Genomic DNA, 22,940 nt, shown 5'->3' on the forward strand with positions numbered 1-22,940 from the left:
TTATGGGAAGGACTCCTCTGTGTGTTTTACATGGGTTGCCTTTGAAAATGGTTCAGAATCTACTATTATTACAGTTGGGCTGCTAACTGGTATCGATAAAAGGAAAACACTTTGCCAATTCTTAATAGAATCATACAAGCTTCCAGTTTGTTTCAGAGCACAACTCAAAGTGTTGATTTTGATCTATGAATTCTGGAGCAACTTGGGACTGAGGTACCTAGAGGACTACAGAATCCTGCATGTTGTCCTGCGACTAAAATCATCATTGAGAGACTCAAAAGGCACCTCATTTTCCCCGAGGTGAGGTGAATCAACAAGGGACAGAACCTTTTCAGTTATGGAGTTTCTTCTCTTCTCTCCCTCTTCCATCTGTCAGACTCCTCTCTGATGATTTGCAGAAGACAATTAAAATGCTGCTGTTTTCTTACCCTGATACTAGCTGATGAACTGCATCTGCTGAGTGGTGTCATGTGTTTGAGTTTTATGCTGTTTTTGTATTGATGTTTGTTCTATCACAGAAATTATTTATTTATCTGTGTTTGTTCAGAGTATTTTATTGTGTGCTGTTTTTCAGAAAGAAAGAAAACCCACAAAGCAGTTTTCATAAAAATATTCAAATAATAAGTATCAATACCAAAAACTCTGCAATAAAACAACAAAGAAAAGTAATGAAGAAAAAAACCCTCACATCTTTTTTGAAGCTGGACTGCAACACATTAAAAAGTCTAGAGAGAGAAAAAGTCTGTATCTTTCGCTAAAGAAAAAGCAGAATCAGTGTCGGGCAAGCCTCCTGGGAGATAATGTTCTAAAGATGGGGCATCAGAAAAAGTCCTTTTCCAGGTATCTTTCACATCTCAGATGGCAAAGGGACTCACAGATGGTGGGCGAAAAATTTAAAACATTCTTAATTATTGTACACATTTCTGTCAGCTAATTCCCCTTGTGATTTACAATAGTTGGAATTAATTATTTGTTCTATTTTCTTGTCCTTTTACATTTCTATACACACTATACCCAAGCCCAACCTCTTTCATCTGTATTCAATAAAGTTGTGGCCTGTTTCAGTCCAAGCCAGTCTCGGGTGTCATTTAATCTGTTGAGAGTTGGGGACTGAGGGTTGCGATGCCTGGGCCCACGATGCATATCACCAGAAAGGTTGAACACTTTAGTTCTTATTCACTAGTCTGCTAAACACAGGACAGGTTAGTGAAAAAATATACTTTTTACCCAAGCCACTGGCCAGATCCATTTACAGCAGGGGGCATTTTTCTTCTAAGGACAAATTTCCAGTACTCAGGGCAGGGAAGGGGCTGTTCCAGGTCAAGACCCTAGCATAAGGGTTGGGGGCTTTAACGCTTTATATCCTCCTGATTTGGCTCTGAGTATCCTGTGTATGCAATTTGCTTTGAAAAGAATACGTCACTTCAATGGAAGATCTGCCTGAACCATAGCAGTGGTTTCTAGGGCCTGATCCAGATCAGGCTGCCCACACCGGCAATCTGAGTTAAGAAAAGCACCCTGCACTTAAAAGCACAGCAATGTACCTAGTGTTTGTGGAATGGGCTTCCACTTGAGGTTTAAATATACCCCACACTATTGATGGCTCAGAAAAATTCCTCTAGCTGCACAGGTAGCTTATAGATCCTTGTTAATTACGTCCTCTCCCTGCTCCTCTTTCCATGGATAGAAATTACTGAGTGGAGAGGAAAGATTGTGCATTCAAGTGTTGAATCCCCGTTGTACTCATTACCTTCTACCTACAATGGGGGTACTGGTTAAAAGGACTTTAAAGGCTGCTCCCAATTTTACTGCAGCTAAAGCCATAAATAAACAGGCCCTATCTTGGCCTTCTAGAATAATTTTGGCTATGGAAAGAAAGAAAAAACAGCAATGAAAAGAACTATGCATCCTGCATATATTCCTCGTTCTGTGTTCAATAAGCAAGGGACGCCTTTGTCCAGTGGTGCTGTGACCCATAGATTGCGGCAAAATACCCTGCCTGCTGCTGTCAATAAATATTTGGCCTGATTTTATCCCATCACCATTGCACAGTCTTGTTATTTTGCTGTTATCATGGGTCACATAATGTGCCTGCCTGGGCAAATGACTGCATGGATACTGCAATTGTCCTGCTGTCAGTAAACGGGACTGTCAGTAGGGAGAAAAGTTCCTGTCACAATATTATTCTGATGTACTGATACCCCAGAATAAACTAAAGAAATTAACTAGAATTAACTACAGTACTTAAGATTCGTTACTAATTCAGTTACATTAATTCGGCATTTTATATTCAAAGAGATGTAACTTCAAATTCCTTTTTAAAAACCCATAAACTTCTACACTAGTTCTTTTTTATTTATTTCAAAAGCAGCATGTCAGTTATTCAAAATTTCCACTGATAAGGCCATGAAATGAATGGCCATTTGGGTCAAATTGTGTATATATAAGACAAAGAATTTTGATAGCTTTAGAATTAAACTGCCAGTACCTTTTTTTATCTCAATAGCATTTGTGACAGGTACAAAGAGTTCACATTAACTGCACTTAGTGGACAGATATTCCAGAAGAACTGTACATGAAATTCTGAAAAACAATGACATTTCTGGTGGTTTAGGTTCTTCCCTGTCACTCAGTTATTGAGCATAGTGATGCCATCAGATGTCAGATGATTACAAATTTTTACACAACTATGAAATTAGCTCAAAAGCTGTCAGATCCTCTTGGACTAGCAATGCAAAGTCCATTTAATTATCAAGCAGGATATTTTCAATACAGAATGCAAATCAACAGATGTGACAATGCAGAAATCCATACGAGCTAATGGGGGTGGAGAGAGAAGGGGGGGTGGATTTTAGCTGATGCTGATGAGGCAGGCAAGAAATCTTGGGGTCATGATGGAAAGCTCAGTGGAAATGTCAACCCAATAAGCAGCAGCTGTGAATGAGGGAAATTCTATGCAAGGAATGGCTGGTGCAGCATTGGCCGAACCAAAAAACTATGGCAGACTATGGCACCATGAGCTCACCTGAAAGTGGCTCAAGGGCCACTGTTTGAGAAACACTGGTTTAGAAAAGACTTAAATAAAGACATGAAAGAAGTGTGTAAAACAGATAGAGACATCTTTCTCAAAATACTAGAACCAGGGGTTATCCAAGAAAGGTGAATAAAAGGAAGTATTTATTCATGCAGCACATAGTTAAACTACCAATCTCATGGTTAATTAACTACTGTGGCTGCAAACAGAACGATTTTTTTAAAAGTGACTAGAAAATTCATGGAGATGACGGCAATGTATGGATAGTAGACATTAAAGTTAAATAAGACATTCTGCAATTGGGGCAGCATGCCTCAATACCAGTCATTGGGGACCTATAGTAAAAGAGGGGGTTTGTCCTCATGCCATGTTTTGGGGCTTCCCACAGGAAAATGTTTGGTTACTCTGGGGAACAGGATGCTAGATTAGATGGATCTTTGGTCAACCCACATTATCAGCCTGTGCACAGGTGGGACAATGCTGCTCTCCTGTCTTCCAAACACAGCACACCACTGGTGTTTACTGAATGGGAAATGTATGGTGTGGGGAGCTTGGTGCAGCAGAGCCAATCCATGCCTGTCTATCAACCTGAAACACTTTCTGCTTCCCTTAAAATTCCTCAAATATTTTGCTCTAGGAGAACATCCAAATTCTTATTGAAATTTCATTTTAGGCAAAATTAAGTGCCAACTTTTTTATGATGGCAGAGAGGGAGACCAGTCGTAACAGCTCAGCCGTCTTATAGCAAAGATAATTTTCTGATTCTCAACGAGCTGCATAATAAACTACTATAAACACATTCTTCAAATGACTTAAAGGCCACGACCACTACTTCTGTCATTAATACTCCAAATACAAGAGGGCCTGATGCAAAGAATTAGTCAACTATAGCAGCTGCTCATTTTCCCCACCCCTGTCACACCCCACACCCCATTTCCTCCTTATTGTGCCTCTTCATCCACAGGTGGGGGAAGAGAAATTGCAAGTTTTGAGGAGTGTCCTGGCTCTTGCCGAGTGTGAGCTGGGGCATTGACAGAAATGGAAGGACTCAACGGTCGTAGTGGGCAGGCAGTGGCACATTCTTGTTTGACCTCAGGTGGTGAAACAGGACAGGCTACCCCTGGTCTACAGAAGAAAACTGGTAAGCCACTGGCTGATACTTTATAACATACCTGCCAAGTCTCCCACAGAAAAATACGGGATTAGCAGCAGCAGCGGAAGTTGCACCGGAAGTTGCCCCATGGCCATCTTGGGGGTGGCCGCATGGCGGCAGCCATCTTAGGGGTGGCCATGCGGCCACCTCCAAGATGGCCACCGCCATGTGGCCACCTCTAAGATGGCCGCTGGGCATGCGTAGAAGCTATTTCCGGCGCCAGCGGTGGCAATTTTCAGGTGCCCATAGATGGGCAAACCGGCACCAGAAAAATGGCTGTTGACAGGAGCGGATTTAAGGGAGATTTACGGGAGAGAAGCTCGAATGGGAGACCGCCGGGAAATGGTAAGGAAAAACGGGGGTTTCCCGGGGAATACGGGGTACTTGGCATCTATGCTTTATAAATATGAAAAGACTAGAACATAACTTCAAATCGCTGAGCAATTTGCATGCTTCAAAACTCTTATTTATGAAAGCAAACAATATTATGCCTTTAAAAAAATACAGCTTGTATTAAGAAGAAGAACAATTTACCTGTGGTGGAAGAAGTGGTAATCGGATGTAGGCAAGTAACATACTCAGGTCATTACATCTCCTTTGCATGTCATACTTAACCCACTTCATTAAGGCATTGAAAATGGTCTCTTCATCAGGAACATTCACATCATCACTTGCAAGAAGCTTATGGAGTTCCTCTGCTGGCAACAATAAAAACTCTTGATTTCTTATCACTTCCATTATGTTTTCCTACCAGGAAAAATGAACATTCCATAATTAACTAACAAAAAAGAGTATCAGTACAATGACCAAACTTAAGACAACATTTTACCAATACCAAACAACAGCCCTGAAAATCAATCGGTTCAGGACAGGTAATATGTAAAAATCTAACCTATGGTTGATTTTTTTTCATTGGGACACACAACCACTAAGGCTGTCATCTGCAGTCCAACGGGAAAAAAATCCCACAAATAAATATGAATAGCAACAAATCAACTGGCCTACAAAGGCCTAAAAATAAATTATATGTTTTTTCTAACTTATTTCTAAAGACTACAAAACAGCAGAAAGCTTAATATTTATCTGTTTGATAAATTTGATGAATTTGAATAACATTGCAAAGAGATAATTATCAAACTTGTAGGAACTTATTTCAAATACTGTATATTTATTTGTATATTAGAATTTTGGGAAATCTAGTTGCCTAGACGGCTCTTTCTTCCCTTTACCCTTTCCACTAATGCAATATGCTTCCCACCCAAAGGTCTGATTTTATCCAGCACTTTTTGGGGTGCTTGGGATGTGGGTTTTTTTGGTAGTACAACCAATTCCTTGCTATTTCCCATAGCGTTCCAGCACAGTGCTTTCACCTTTAATTAGGAGAGTGTGAACTGACCCTGAACCTTTTATTTATTTGTTTGTTTCAACAAATACAGCAATGTTAAGCAGCCTTCGTCTGCTCTCTGCTCAGGTCACATAATCTCTAAATGGAATTAGTAACACATCATAAATCCCATTCTTGGGCATATTATTTGCATTAGTGGATATTTTAACCTGTTTGATTTATGTGGCTCAGGACATGAGAGATAGCCTGGGTCACAAAACCAGCTTCATTGCAGGCAGCAGGGATATACTTTGCAACGCTCATGCCTGGTAGCAAATATAAACTATCCTGACCGTGGGATACATATCATTTTTATACTGTATTTGTACTGTGTTTACCAGATATCTTTATTGAGCAGAGGTGAAGCAGAGTGCAAAATAACCACTAGCTGGACCCTCTCTTGAGTTCTATCAAATTCAAACGTTACAAAAAAATTATGCCTCCTAACCAAGAATTTTTTTTACAATTTAATGCAAGATGACTGGATATTAGCACACAGCCAGCAAGATTCAAGATCCGAGGGAAAACCAATGAGTTCTACTTCCATACAGAGTCATGTAATTTTAAAATACGAGAAATGGGGACAAGTGAGCACAAAACTCTGCCACGTCTCTGCTGATCTCTCAAAGTAGGAACAAGGAGCAGGCAGTGTATGTATGTGTAAGTATTAATATATAAATAGACAAATGAGAAAAGCCACTCTTTCCTGACATGAGATGCCTTTCCACAGGAATAAATATCCTCAATTTGCATCAATAATATGCAAATTAAGCAGCCCAGATTTGATACACTGGGAATATGGAAACCATCTTCAGGCAAAAACAATATGTGGCGTTTTGAGAATTTATAATGGAAATGTTTACAGATGTTAAACTAATGGGTTTAAATTAATTTCGTATCAAACCATTATAATTTTCAAGAAATGTAATTACAGTTTTAAAAACAGAACAGAGATACTTGGTTAACAATTGGATGTAACTCCATCATAAAGATTTAATTTCATTTGATAGGTAGAAGACCAAAATCAAATCTTGAAATCTGATCGAGTAATTTAATATTATTTCTTTAAGCAGAAATCACACCTCAACCTTCATTAACTCATAGATGTAAAAACTGCCCTTGAAATATATGTGCCATAAAAAAGCTACTTATTTAGCAAATGAGATAGCTGTTTTTTTGGGACGAATGCAAGAACTGAAAAATCCTCTATAATCAAAATGCAATTGTATTTTTAAAATCTTCATTGTTTTAAAATATTTTGAACTTTGGTTGCATGCTTTCTTTCTATACATTATGTATTTTTTTTTTACAACGCACCTCTACCCATTTGGACCGTAAGTTGGGAATGATATTACATGTTACCTTAGATATAATTATTTTACATATAGTTCTTCCTAAGAATGTTTCTTCTTTACATTTTGAGAGCAGTGCAGTGTTTATTATGTTTTTCCCAGAGAGACACATTGCATCTCAATGCACGACAGTAAAAAGACAAGGTCGCCATATGTTGGGGGAAGGAGGCAGGTTTTCCCCTTATTGCAACAATGCACTTTACTTTCCAATGCAAGTGAATTTGGAATAATATTAAGTTGTATGATGCCACTGGGATAGATGCTCACCTGCATTCTGCATATCATAAACCAGAGCTCTGATCACATGTCCTCACAGACAGCACATACAAAACACTGCGGAACCTTTTGTTACACTCTATGTAACAGTATAACTTCTATTTCAAAAAAACAATTCAACATATCATGTCACAATATGTACCGTATTTTTCCATGTATAAGACTAGGTTTCCCCCCTAAAAAATAATGACAAAAATTAGGGAGTGTCTTATACATGGATACATCTTTCCCCATTTTCTTAAATCTGAGTCATCGTCCCCCCCCCCCCAATTAGGGGGCATCTTATACATGGGGGCGTCTTATAGACGGGAAAATATGGTAATTCCATAGACCAAATTATCATATGAGCAGAACATATTCTGAGAGATTAAAGTCCAGCGGCACATGCAGAAAATAACTGTGAATGCTTCTTAAAAAGCATCAACATGTGGAACACAAGTTATTTTCTGCATGTTCCATACTTTCAAGTTTTTCATCTGATACCTACTTACAAGGAACGCTAGCATTCTCAAAAGCATCAACACGTGGAACACTACAAGATTGATATAAGCATTCCACATCGTGGTTACTGCTAATGTAAGAACTGAATAGACTGTATCTCCTGATCAATCCGCTGGACTTTAATCTCACAGACAGCAGGCAGAAACAATCTCTCAAAGCAAGAGAACTGGGCTTTGGAAACAGTCCTCAATGTCCCTACCAACTCAGAACTCCCATCATCAGAAAGGATAATGAAGCCAGCACCCCATCTTCTCAACATCTTCAGCCTAAAGAGATACAACTACTATTTCCAAGAACTCCAGCTCTGAAGCCACCATCATGCTCCAACCTCCTCTACATCCCATCATCAAAGACTTCCAAAGCAAGCAAGTTCCCTTTAAAGGGGGACACTTGTTTCTTTGTGGGGACAAAAGCAAAAGTGAATAGCCTGAAGGCAGCCAAATCTCTACAGTGGAACCTCGGTTTATGAACCCCTCGGTTTACGAATTTTCGGTTTACGAATGCCGCGGACCCATCTGGAACGGATTAATTCACTTTCCATTACTTTCAATGGGAAAGTTCGCTTCAGTTTATGAACACTTCAGTTTATGAACAGACTTCCGGAACCAATTACACCCATGCTTCGGGTTAAGTACGCTTCAGGTTGAGTACTCCGCGGACCCGTCTGGAACGGATTAATCCACTTTCCATTACTTTCAATGGGAAAGTTCGCTTCAGTTTATGAACGCTTCAGTTTATGAACAGACTTCCGGAACCAATTGTGTTCATAAACTGAGGTACCACTGTACTTATAAGATTCATTCAGAGTTTGCTAGTTGGAGGAACAGCGTTCAAGTTTAACGAATGGTGGTGCTAAGCGTTTCTTTGTTCCACTTATCTAAGACCTGACTTTCCACTTCATCTGCCCAGCAGATTTCTTCCTGCTGACCTCTCTTTCTAGAATTTGACCCTGGCCTGCCTTGACTCTGCTCATGATAACCTTTATGGCTCCCCTGGAGCCAGCTGTCAGCTGTGTCCTACCTGGATTTGGCCCATCTCTGAGGAGGTACTGCTGGCTGAAACAAAGAACAGTCCTGGCAACCACAGCTCTTGCTCTTACCTGTATAGCTCCACCGCTTCATCTGCATGGCTCACAATTGGGTTATATTTCCTAGTTATGCAAACATATAATGCAATGTGGAGGACTGGCATTTTATCTGTGCAGATTATTTACCGAGAAACAACTAATATTCCATTGCTTGGAACCAGCAAACTGTAAAATTGTTTCCACTAATGCATGGGGGGTTGTAAATCCTATTTAAACAGTGGCGCTCTTCAACTCCCCACCCTACAAGTCCTCATACACTCCAAATGACCTAGCTCTCCCCACCACCATAATCACCTCCCTTCCAATTTTAAAGGCTGTTTGAATGGACTGTGTAGGTTTATTCATGAATATTGAATATGAATTTGGGACAGCTGCATTGGGCTACAGAATTCTAGCATAAGAGAAAATTGCCTTCCTGCTTTCCACTAACAGAAGGCTCCGCTGGACCAATAAGTCTTCCATCAGCGGAGGGACATGTCTGGATGCAACCCTTGTGGTATAACGCTATCTATAACCCATGATATTATGTACTCTGAAAATGTTGGCTCAGGATAGAATACCATTTCCTCTTGCTTTTTCCCAACAAGATAAATCCACAGATTGTATTGTCACTTTATCCCAAATTAACTGCTATTATAAACTTTTTAAGGAGAACATTATGATACAAGTCACCAAGAACCTGTCACATTAAGTTGTTTTACCCTGACAGAACACTTACAAACTGCTCATTGAACTGCTTGTTGAATGCTGAAAATTTGCCAATGTGCTCTCTGATCCCCACAGATAAATTTCAGACTAAAATGAGATTGGAAAGCATTTTTCATGTGGCACATTATATTGATTAAACTGACAGATATGCCTGTTTTATTGGTCTTTTGCAAACTGCATACTCTCAAGAAACGTGCATTGTATCCTATTTTATCAGAAGTGTCAAATGATCTTGCACTGTCAACAAACGGAAACATGCAATTATTTTTCACATTAGCTTATTTCTGAATAAGGAAATGTCAATAGTTTTTGTGGAGTTCCTTGTGCTTCATATACTTGGCAACAGCCCCTAGGTAATCTAGATAACAGGCATCATTTTATCACTGAGACTTGGTCTGGTTCAGCATAACAGTAAACCAGCAGTGGGAAACCTCCAGCTCTGATGGCTTAAGATGGGTTCTCAGTTGTTCCTTGGTGAGGGGCAGGAGTCACTGATGGCACCCATCATTTAATAAACCTTTCACAAATGGCCCATAGTGCTGGGCTGAGGTCAGGATGCAAATCAAGTTCCCCACCGCTGTGATAGACCATGGTTTCCTGTATGTGAATATGCTTCAGTAAGTCTCAGGCTTCCCAAATATATTCTCATATGGGCATGAGAAGGTCAGAAGTATTTGTTCCTGATTTTAAACCAAACATGTAAACTGTAAACTATGGTTTCAGAACAAGTAAGGATCTGAAACTTTGGCCTGATCCAGCCTTTTTCTTACCATAGTTTAAACAAACCACAGTTTACCCAATTCAGATGTCACAGATGTGGGGTTTGTTTGTTTTTTGCTTGTTTTTGTTAACCAACTGAAAGCTTCTGAGCATGCAAGCCCAAGACTCATCATGGTCCATCACATAGCAAGAAACCATTATTTTTCATTTTGACTGAACTAGCCCATTACTAGGAGTGCTCAGATACCTTGCCTTTTAAGGTCTACAGCACGATCTAACGAAGAACTGAGCATATATTTCCCACTTTTACAGTTCACACCATCCATTTTTTACATATATCAAAATTTAAAGTCAAGTTGGGTATTCCTCTCTAGGCAAGCTATTTAAGGAATTTTGATAAAAGGTAAAAATAAAAAATAAATAAAAGGTTTCCATAAGGTTAATGAAATTTCTCAGTCATGGCTTTGATTACATCAACATCTAAAGAAGAAAATTCTTTCAAAGATGAAAAATCTGAGTGGATTTGAGAGAAGCTGAAAAATGTTCTGATAGCACTTGAAAAAACTGTAAGGTGCATTTTGCTTGTTCCCAAGTTTTTACCATTATTCACTTAAACCAAAGTTTGAAGTAAATTTGGAGGTTGCATCATAGGAAAAACATCAAGTTCCCCCAGATCTCATACATAACAGCACAACAATCACTGCTCCAGAATGAATTTAAACAAGAAACATCCACCACAGTTGGTGGAAAGTAGTCACCCTGAATACCATATGCAAATTGCAAAGTCAAACAACAAGCTCTCAGACATCATTTGGATGTAGGCATGGGCAAACTCGGCCCACCAAATGTTTTGGGACTACAGTTCCCATCATCCCTGACCGCTGGTCCTGTTAGTTAGGGATCATGGGAGTTGTAGTCCCAAAACACCTGGAGGGCCGAGTTTGCCCATGCCTGGCCTAAAGGAACTAAGCCCATCAGAGATGCAAAAGAATGCCCACGTGTTGGCACATCATCATGCAGGAAAAAAGGGGGTGCAGGGATTTAAAGCAGGTGCCAGAAGGCAGGCAAATTTGCCAGAACCTCTTAAGACTGCTGTCTTTCTAAACTGACTTGGCAGAAAATTGGGAATGGCCCATCTTATCTGGGGAAGACCCGTTATCTTCTGATGATAGACTATTTTCCTAAATTCACTGAAATTGACCATTGGAAATAAGCTCTCAATAAAATGAAAGCTATTATTCATGCTCTGAGAGCCAAGTCATCTCCAATAATAGGCAACAATATTCACCAGAACTTTGTAAAAGACTTGGAGAGATCGAGAGTGAGGTATGTCAGTCTCTGACATTATTATTATTATTATTATTATTATTATTATTATTATTATTATTAGGAGGAGGAATTTGAAAGCATTTGGTGGGATACTGTTTCTGGAAAACCTGAGATCAATGGAGGAAATTATGTTTTCAAATGTAGCGGTTTTTAGAATGTTTTAACTTTTTCAGAATGTTTTCTATTATTATTGTGGATGTGGATGCCATACGGGGCTCCTTTGAGAAGGAGGATATAAAACAAACAAAGAAATAAATAAACACATTTAGCAATTTCTCTCCCAGGCCATGGTCTTGCAAGCCTGATATTTTATACATTAATTTAAATACTGTAATCTTGCAATGCCTTACTAAAACCCAGTCTCCAATATGCTCTTGGTATACCTATTTCACCATCCTGGAAATAAATGTTGTATTATTGCATATAGTTCATCTCTGTTTAAAGTATTTATTATTTACTTATTTATTTATTACAGGTCTACGCTACATTTTCTTCTCCCATATCCTTTTTAACAGGGAATATGAAAAATGCTTTAAGAGGCAAGAAGATAAACAAGAATGCAAGTCTGACACCATAATCTCACCCCTGATATAGTTAGCCAAAGAAAAAACAATTCTGTCTATAATATTTATCAAAGAAACCAAAACATTAGATTTTATTAGCTTTTTACTTCTCATAAAAGCAGTATGGCCTCTGCTCAATTTTAAGATGTACATAAAAGCCAGCTGTATTTCTGAATGCCAATTAAAGAGACTAACACAGCCTCAGCACAAGCTGGCACGTCATGGTTATTTATTGTATGCTAAAATCATACCCTCCTAGTCTCCTGATTTTCCAGGTACAGTCTCGGAATTACAAAAGCCATCACAACTTCTGATTTGATCCCCAAAGGTGCCTATTTCTCCTTCCAGCATCGCCAGTGCTGAACTCAGGGAGGAGGATGAGCCAGAGCTTGTCCCAAGCAATGACAATGGCAGCAGTGGAAGCTGCAAGAGAGCACCTTGTTGCCTCTCCATGGCCACCACTGCTGGCCTTCTTCCTTGGGCAGGTCATTAGCATCTGCTGGAGAGCAGGCAAGGAGGAGAGGCTGCTGTCCGCGAGGCCCAGCCCTGCATGATCTGCCGGCCTGGGGGGCGGGGAGAGGGCAGGGCTACCCTTGGTTGCAAGAAAGGGAGGAGGAGCGGAGCGCAAGGAATCTTCATTTTTTTAATTATAAAATGTTTTGTTCATCCACATCTAATCTTGCTCTGTTCCAAAATTTATCTATTGGCACGTGTTTTTCTTCTTGTAAATATACCAAAGAATAAAACTGGTATTAAGGGGTTTTCTGAGGATGGTGGAGGGTGTGTGTGCTGTGTCCTGTTGGCGAAGTGCTGGTGGCAATCACCCTTCTTCTGCTACGAAATGCTCTACAGGAGACACAAACAAAAATGGGGATCAAAAAGCTGGGGGGGGAATGTCCTTATTTCCATCTGAGGAATGTCAAAGGGTATGTAAAATGCAACAGAGTGCATTGCCCTGCAAAAAAAGTGGCATGTATCTTTGTTTGAACGATTTGGCCATTGAAGAATTGTTATCACCCCCTATATAATGCTTCTCTTACTGCAAACCTCAACAGAATAACCATGCATCCTAAGATTTTTATTAGGATGGGTTTTCACATCCACAACACATGTGTTGTTGAAGAAAAAGACAACCTGCCACGAACTACTGAGACCTGAGCAAATGATATGAGTGTCACACGCATAGGAGGCATGCGACATGGCGCCGCGGCAAACCCAGCGAGCAAGCCGCAGAGTGAAACAGTCTTGGTTGCAGCGGGGCTTCTTCTCCATGGCGGCGGCAGAGGCAGAGGCGGCAGCAGCTGTCGAAGGTGGTCAGCCCTGCCCAGCCTGCTGCGCGGTGCGGCGCCCCCCACCCCCTATTACTACGCCACTGGGCAGCATCTCACCAACTCCATCCCCCAAGGACCCAAAGAACTCACACCTTACTGTCTAGCAGAAGGATGCAAAGCCTTTCATTAATTCAGTTTCAAACAATGCAAATTTATTTGGCCAGAAAATGTGATGAGAGGTTGTTGGGTTAGAATGCTCTTTTATTAATGTGAGCAGTACACAGCACCTAGCAAACAATTATATAGCTGTCAAATTGCAATGTTCTAAGCACTTTTTTAAAAAAGGAAAGGAAAGGAAAGGAAAGGAAAGGAAAGGAAAGGAAAGGAAAGGAAAGGAAAGGAAAGGAAAGGAGAATATGGCCTTAGGCCTATTCAGTTTTCGGTAGTAAACTAAAGTAATCTATCACAGTAGTGTTCTTAAATTAATTTTGGAGGATTATGAATCTAAACAAATATGCTCTCTTAAAATACAGTTCACTCTCTTTGCATCATGTAATCATTTCAATTAACATCAATTATGTCCAATTACATGGACTAATTAAGTGAAAAATATGATATCCCCATTAACATTACTGTGTCAGGACACATATTGTTCCCCCACTTACAACAGGAACACTTCCTATTCATTCTAAAAAGTGGGCTAATCACATTCATTAGGATCTCAAGCAATGCACTGCTAACTACAACTTTATTTACCAAAAGTCAGAGAATCAGGAAATCAAAACAAAGACCTATCAAAAGACACCACTGAGCTCCCAGTCTTACATAAAATGTGGATAGAAATGAGACTAGGAAAGGCAGGCCCAATTCACATGTCTTACTAAATGGAACCATAGTGAAGTATGACCAGCTGGGGTGCAGGTACTCACAGCAAAATTGCAGCTGCTTTGGTCCTCCTATAGTCCCCTGCCTTGCCACTGTGAGCCATGGTTTGGCTTAGCATTATGGCTGAACACAGGCTCACTCTAAACCAGGCACCCCCAAACTGTGGCCCTCCAGATGTTTTGGCCTACAACTCCCATGACCCCTAGCTAACAGGACCAGTGGTCAGGGATGATGGGAATTGTAGTCCAAAACATCTGGAGGGCCGAAGTTTGGGGATGCCTGCTCTAGACAAACCATAAGTAGTGGCCAAGTGTTACCTTTAATGATTTGTCTGTTTGAATTTAACAATAAGCCAGACCATAACTTATTTCTTATCTGCCCACCCGAGCACAGTTCAACATGTTGGTGCTGACCTTCAAAGCCCTAAGCGGCCTCGGTCCAGTATACCTGAAGGAGCGTCTCCATCCCCATCATTCTGCCCGGACACTGAGGTCCAGTACCGAGGGCCTTCTGGCGGTTCCCTCGTTGCGAGAAGCCAAGTTACAGGGAACCAGGCAGAGGGCCTTCTCAGTAGTGGCGCACGCCCTGTGAAACGCCCTCCCATCAGATGTCAAAAAGAAAAACAACTACCAGATTTTTAGAAGACATCTGAAGGCAGACCTGTTTAGAGAGGCTTTTAATGTTTAATATATTATTTTATTTCATTTTTCTGTTGGAAGCCACCCAGAGTGGCTGGGGAAACCCAGCCAGATGGGCGGGGTATAAATATATTATTATTATTATTATTATTATTATTATTATTATTATTATTATGCTTTTCGTGCAGGGAGTAAAATGGTGAGCATCTCCTGGTTACTTACTCAGTAAATTATTTTTAAATTTACTGATGTCAGCAGATACATACTGCATTCTCCTCTCACAATAAAACACAGTTGATAAAATTGGTTTGACAGTAAGTTAATATGGTCAGTTCTTATGAACTTTAAAAAATGCAATTCAATGTATTGTAACCAGTAGGTCAGTGTCTGTTCCTCAAAGAAATTAAATTTGAATTTTAGGACGCTTTCTGATGGGATTAAACCTGCTTTCTGATGGGATTAAACTTGAAAATTTCCAACCTAAATGTAAAATATTTCAATTCAAGAAGCAGATCTAATGTTATATCTATGCAGTAATTCAGCCTTATTTTCTAACATGTTAATTTCCTTTTGTGCAATTTATGCAATAAGGTTGGAGGTTCTTAGAGTTAAATTAGGCATCAGATTGCAGACTAATTCACCATGGGCTGTTTGCTTAACTACTTTCCCAATAAGATCTGAGACATTTCAGTACCAGCAGTTGTCTTCCTTATATGCCTGCTAATTGACTTGTTGTCCATATGCTGGTCCCTTAAATGTTTTTACTTTTCCTCTTCCCCCAACTGTGCCCTGATGAAGTGGTGCTGTGGCATCATTGCTGTGTTAGAGAAAGCTTATCATAAAAAAGTTCCACACTGTGATAAGTGCTAGTTATATCCATTCATTTCAAGCAAGCACCTCCAGAAACCCAAACCACAAGCAGTGATCTTATGAAGTACAGCAGTTTATGGGGGAAACGGGGGTGGAGGGAAAAGATATCAAAAACAAGTGAAGTCTAAGCCTCCTTTAATATCATGAACAAAGAGAAATACAGCTTTGCTACTGCCTTTCACCCATGAGAAAGACCATTCTGTTGATCTATGGAAGCTTGGTAATTCAGCAGAAGTTGACATCATGATTTCTTCTTTTAAATCCAGCACTCAGACAAAAACTTTTTTTAATTTTATCATTTAGCAAGACAGATCTATTGCTCTCATTGCATACACTGCATGAATAGCTAAACATTGGTATAACTAATATAGGAAATTCTGTCATATTATCTGCCTTCCTCTTTACGTCTGCTAGTATTTTCTGTGGGCTTCAAAAGATAACATTCATGGAACCAGAATAGTATGCCAGAGTCTAAGTGAATTAAGAGCAAATAGCTCCAGACAACTAAGCATGGCTGCTGTGACCAGACCAGGTATTTGTCTCAAACCACCACCCCTGCCCTACCTTCCATTTTCCCTCTCGAAACAAAATTAAAAAATTCATTTCAGTAGCACCTTAGGTAAAGGTAAAGGGACCCCTGACCATTAGGTCCAGTCGTGACCGACTCTGGGGTTGCAGCACTCATCTCACATTATTGGCCGAGGGAACCGGCGTACAGCTTCCAGAAGGTCATGTGGCCAGCATGACTAAGCCACTACTGGCAAACCAGAGCAGCACACGGAAATGTGTTTACCTTCCACTTGCACTTTTAGGTGCTTTCAAACTGCTAGGTTGGCAGGATCTGGGACCAAGCAACGGGAGTTCACCCCGTCGTGGGGATTCGAACTGCCAACCTTCTGAACTCAGCAAGCCCTAGGCTCTGTAAGTGTGCATGCACATGAAAAGCTCATTCATACCAATGACAAACTTAGTTGGTCTCTAAGGTGCTACTGGAATGAATTTTTTTTATTTTGTTTCGACTACAGCAGACCAACACAGCTACTTACCTGTAACTTTCCCTCTTGATAGGAATAACGTGTGGTGACTAAAATTATGTGCCTGGGTGAATGCAGAGGGGAAGGGTACCTGTATTATAATGATCAGTCAGGGAGAGATATGATGCTGAAGGTTTGATAAGCCTTGTGAGAAGAGGGACAGATGCTTAATAATAATAATAATAATAATAATAATAATAATAATAATAATAATAATAATAATAAATTATTATTATTATTTATACCCCGCCCATCTGGCCGGGTTCCCCCAGCTACTCTGGGTGGCTTCCAACAAAACATTATGATAGTTTTATCCTATCTTACTTAAAATTATTGTCTCTTCCTGGTCCTTCCTGCATCCGCCAAGGCTTAGTTCTCAACCCATCTTGTCAACCCATTCTCTACGCTAGTGGTGGTGCTTTTCAATGCCAGGGCAGTCCACAAGACATCTTTTATCCAAGATTTAATCATGGATGTGGAGGCCAACCTGGCCTGGTATTCTTCTTCTTTGGCGATCATTTGTAGCTGAGTAATACTGTCTTCCATAAACACGGTTTTAACAATGAGTCCGTAAGAGACTGTGGAGGCCAATTCTGGATCCACACATCCTTCCACAGTGGGGACATTGGTTTCCGGGCAGAAGTTGATCACCATGTGGATTTGCCAAGCGTGCCTTCCTCTTAGCATGTTTCTCCCTTACGTCCTGTGTTTGAGCATCTTCAAAGTCCACGACACCTTTGGTAAAGGCTGTTCTCCAACTGGAGCGCTCGCAGGCAAATGTTTCCCAGTTGTCAGTGTTTATACTACATTTTTTTTTTTTTAGATTTGCCTTGAGACACAGTCTTTAAACCTCTTTTGTTGACCACCAGCATTACGCTTTCCATTTTAAAGTTCGGAATAGAGTAGTTGCTTTGGAAGACGATCATCAGGCATCCAAACAACATGACCAGTCCAATGAATTTGATGTTGAAGAATCATTGCTTCAACACTGGTGATCTTTGCATCTTCCAGTACACTGATATTAGTTCGCCTGTCTTCCCAAGTGATGTGTAAAATTTTTCGGAGACACCATTGATGGAATCTTTCGAGGAGTTGGAGATGCGTTTATAAGTGGTCCATGTTTCACAAGCATATAGTAAGGTTGGTAGTACAATAGCTTTGTAAACAAGTATTTTGGTTTCCCTGCGAATGTCCCAGTCCTCAAACACTCTGCACTTCAATCGGGAGAAAGCTGCACTCGCAGAGCTCAGGCGATGCTGGATTTCAGCATCAATGTTGGCCCTTGTGGAAAGGTAACTGCCTAGGTAGGAGAAATGATCAACATTTTCCAACGTTACACCACTGAGTTGGATTTGTGGCGCTACAGAGGGGTTATTTTGTACTTGTTGGTGCAGCACTTTGGTTATTTGGATGTTGAGTGATAGGCCAAGCTTTTCGTAAGCTTCTGCAAAGATATTTAGGATGGTTTGGAAGTCATCCTCTGAGCGTGTGCACACTACGTTGTCATCAGCATACTGAAGCTCTATGACGGAAGTTACGGTAACCTTACTTTTTGCTTTCAGCCTGCTCAGACTGAAGAGCTTTCCATCTGTTCAATATATGATTTCTACTCCGGTGGGGAGTTACCTATCGACCAAGTGTAGGATCATGGCAATGAAAATAATGAATAGAGTTGGGGCAATAACACAACCCTGTTTAACACTTGATCCCACTGTGAATGGTTCACTTTGAGAGCCAAATCCTATTTGATTATGCTCTTTGAAAAGGCTTTGTATCTGGTAGTACTGCAACCAACTGTTGCAGTATGGTTTAACTTCTTCATATGTTCTTAGCTTCCATTGTTCATCTTCTCTGATTAATAAATCCTGATATGTCAGCCATTTATTATTTTTACCTTTCCCTCCCAGTGCTGTCATCTCAAAGAGGGATGCCCACCAAGGTACCTTGGGTTCTAATAATGGTTTGAATTCTTGCCAAATTTTAAATATTGATTTTTTCGTCACATGATTAGAAAATTGTGTATATTTCCCTTTCTCTTCCTGTAGTAAGTATGTGTGCCACCCCACTATATTTCTAAATCCTTCCAATTCTAAAAGTTCCTCACCATCCAAGACTATCCAATCCTTAAGCCAGCACATACATGCAGACTAATAATAAAGCCTCAAATCGGGGACCCCCACATCCCCCTCTTTCTTTGATATCTGTGAGTAATTTATATTGTATCCTTGGCTTTTTACCCAGCCAGATAAATTTACTCAGATCCTTCCTCCAACCCCCAAAGATATGCTTTTTCCCCAATATGGGTAGCATCTGAAATAGGAATAGGATTCTAGGTAAAATTGACATCTTAATTGTGGCTATTCTGCCTGAAAATGATAAGTTCAGATCTTTCCATCTTTCCAAATCCTTCTTAATTTCCCTCCATAATTTTCCATAATTATTTTCATATAGCTCAATATTATTCATACTAATTACTATACCTAAATACTTAAATTTCTTCACCACCTCCCAATCCATCTTTTGTTTCAATTTGGTCATCTCCAGTTGTCCTATGTTTTTAAGCATTACCTTTGTCTTTTTTTCATTAATTTTTAGCCCTGATATTTCCTCAAAAACCTTTAGCACCTTTTTCAAATTTCCAATTGATTCCCCCGGTTCTTCTAACATAACAATCATATCATCTGCAAATGCTTTTATCTTGAATTTTTTATCCCTCTTATTCCCTCAATTTTTGTATCATTTTTTATATCTACCAATAAAGAATCTATTGATAATATAAATAATAGTGGTGATAGAGGACACCCCTGTCATGTTCCTTTCTCTATCACAAATTCCTCCAACACCTCCCCATTTAGGATTAATTTAGCTGATTGTTTATTATAAATTGAATTAATTCCTCTCATAAATCTTCCTCCAATTCCAATTTCTTTCAGTGACCTTTTCATAAAATCCCATGATAGAGAATCAAAAGCTTTTTCTATATCTAGGAAAACAAAGGCTGTTTTTTCCCCTGGTGACCAATCCAGATATTCTAATAAATCTAATAAAACCCTAACATTCTTTGACATTCTTCTCCCCGGAAGGAACCCTTGTTGGTCTTGCCCTATAATCCTATTCAATATTTTCTTTAATCTATTTGCCCAAATATCTGTAAAAATTTTGTAATCTACATTAAGTAGTGAAATTGGTCTGAAATCTCCTACCTGTCTACCTTCCTCTTCTCCTTTCGGGATTAATATCACATACGCTTCTTGCCACGATTTAGGCATGGATCCTTTATCCAAAATATGATTTATTATTTTTTGAAAAGTTTCCCCTATTTCTTCCTTAAATATTTTATAATGTCTGCTTGATAAGCCATCCGTCCCCGGTGATTTTCCTAATTTTAATTTTTTTTTATGGCTTCATATATCTCCTGTTTTGATACTGGTTTGTTAAGCATTTCTTCTTCCTTTTCTATAATCTGGGTTTTCTTCCTTTTTGCAAAATATTCATCCAATTTTTTTCACTTATTTTCTTTTCCCCAAATAATTTTCTTTACATGAGGGTGGTAATGCCTGAGGCTCTTAGAGGTAGTAGTGTGTCTACTCATTAAAAAGTCCTCCTTGGACCCAGAGGCTTACGATAACTCAAAATGTTGCCACGTTTGGATTTTGAGGTTGTTTTTTCTTATGAACAAACATGGCTACACTTGTATTTGATGTGTCTTGATCAGTACTAAAACAGAAAGGCATGCATTGCTATAGCCATTTGAAATATAGTTTGAGATATGTTCACCCGCAATAATTTAGGTAGCAAAAATTATTTCGTTTGTATAAGCTCGTAGAATATGCACAAAGACCAAAGAAAAGATGTAGCTTTGGATTTTTGGGATGCTGAACATTGCTGGGTTGTTTTTTTTTACTAGTTCTGCCTTCATGCTTGCAGTTGTATGTTTGTTTGTTTTTTCCCTCTTCGGTTGTTAAACTTTAGTATGAAAACTCTATAAATCTCCCATATTTTTCCTCCAAAGGAAACTTACCCTATAAAGCTCAGGTTCAGGAAAGGGGAAAGTGAAACAATATTTTGGACTCAAGTTTTCTGTTCTTTTGTGTGACTAGTCCATCTTCTGAAGTTCTGTATGCAGAATAGTGATCACTTTTTACAGTCAATTTGTTATCAGTTGGATAAATAATAACCACAGGTATGAAAAAGCTGGACACTTTCAAGTTCCAGTGATTTCACTGGAAAAAACGTACCGTACAGAGCAATGCATGTTTACATAGGAGTAACTTCCACTATAAATGTGCATAGAATTGTAGCTACAAATACACACCTATCTATTCCACTGAAATAAATGAATGATTTTTTTTACTTATCTTTGGCTAGATTATTCTCCTCTTTAGGGTGCTTACTTTCCCTTTACATATTCTCAGAAGGTATATGCTTTATCATCATCTTAAACCTTTTTATCTGACTACTTAGCCTTTCATGTGGCTTTAACCATTTCTAAATTATTTTAGTTTTTGGTGTGTGCCCCCCCCCCTAGCAGGAGCATTTACCCCCCCTCTTAAGTTTATGTTATTCACTAACAGCGCAATCCAATACATAGACCATTGAGTTCAATGGGACTTACTCCCAGAATAAGTATAGATAAAAGAAAGTGTAGCCTTAGTCTCCTTCCCCTTTGCTTTGATGATATGTTTTGCATCTCAAATTCTATACCGACCTTTTATTGGTGGAAAACCCAATATATAATGAGCAATCTGCGACAAGTTCCAGGCATGTCTGAGTAACACTGGCACTGCTACATTAAAGTGGTAAAATTGCTGTTGAACTCAGGTATGGTCTAATTTTTTTTTAAAAAAATCTATGAACTGCTCTTCATAAGGACATAACATAGAATAAGCTGCTGGTTTCCTTTCAATCACAGCACTCTGCTTCTTTTTAGACTTTCTCAGCACTCTTCAGATCACTCACTAGCCACTCTGCTGTGGGTTCCATGCTGGGTTCCACACTCTGGGTACAGTACTTTCTTTTCTGCAATACTCTTCTCTTCAGCACTTTCAAATAAAAAAAAAAACGTGTGTATTTGTATTTATTGATGCATTTATTAGGACTTTTAAATGCAATCAAGCAAAACATGTCCCAGCTACATTTTATTCTTTGCAGAATACTTCTCCAGCAACAATAGTGGAATATCCATTATGTATATCACTGTTGGGGTGAAACCTTGCCTCCCTTGCCTTAAAAAAATACTTTAGCATAGGAAGCAGTAGTGCAAAGCAGTGAAACTCAGCTTTTTAAAAAGTTTACATTGGTGACCAAGCAGTAAGAGAGGGGAAGATCAGATAGTCTTTCTCCTCATAGCCATTTTAAAAATCTGAGTGAGGGCTGGACCCCTAGATCCAAAGTTTGGGTGTAACCACACTTTCCACTAAGAGAGAGCCACCAGCAAAATTTGACAACACAGAATCATTCAGCACAGTGAAGCGTGGGAACAATAGGCTTTTAAACTTTTTAATATCCCATTTAGTCTACTTACAGTGCCTTCCCCTCTCTACCCCTCTTGCAGATCACACCATTAGTACTGTAGGTTCGAATGCTTTACTTACACACTCTAAACACCAGATTCATGTGTTATGCAATACAGCAGCAAGAAAAACAGGTAGAAAATTCTTGAGTTACAAAATACAGAAAAATATTTCTGAGCACACAGTATGGGTGTGAAACAATCATGCCCAGATGTGCTGCATGGTCAGCTACACATGATGGAATAGAATGAACAAAGGAACCCTCACTTTTTTCTTCACGAAAGGTAAGGGGGCATGACCTAACCAAGTCTAGGAATACATTAACTAGCCTCAAACTTGCTAGTTATACAGTATTTGACTGCGATATTCCACACATGGAAGGGACCATGATTAATACTTCTGGGATTACCTTGTACGTGTCAGCTGTAGTGAAGGCTATATCAGGGAACCCCAGTGTTTCCTTAGTCCCTTCCTCGGGAGAATAACACTCCTGCAGGTGGTTTGCGGGGTAGGATCAGTGCTGTTTGGAGTCTCCTTGTTCTGACGGACACAGAAGCCTTCCACACTAATCATCTGAATGGCTTTCCATGCTGCTGGCCTCACCCCAGATGCCACATGGTTA

At 39.6% G+C, this 22,940-nt stretch overlaps 1 protein-coding gene across 1 annotated transcript in view; it reads right to left on the minus strand.

Moving 5' to 3' along the window:
• KLHL1 (kelch like family member 1) overlaps positions 1-22,940 on the minus strand; it is a 125,573-nt gene that overhangs the window by 57,358 nt on the left and 45,275 nt on the right. Inside the window, exon 5 of the mRNA XM_088667464.1 lies at positions 4,722-4,934. Coding sequence (XP_088523590.1) covers positions 4,722-4,934 — 213 coding nt within the window. The remainder of the gene's footprint in view (positions 1-4,721; positions 4,935-22,940) is intronic.

The sequence above is a fragment of the Zootoca vivipara genome, chromosome 4, assembly GCF_965207765.1.
Source record: "Zootoca vivipara chromosome 4, rZooViv2.hap1.1, whole genome shotgun sequence".
NCBI classification, from domain to species: domain Eukaryota; kingdom Metazoa; phylum Chordata; class Lepidosauria; order Squamata; family Lacertidae; genus Zootoca; species Zootoca vivipara.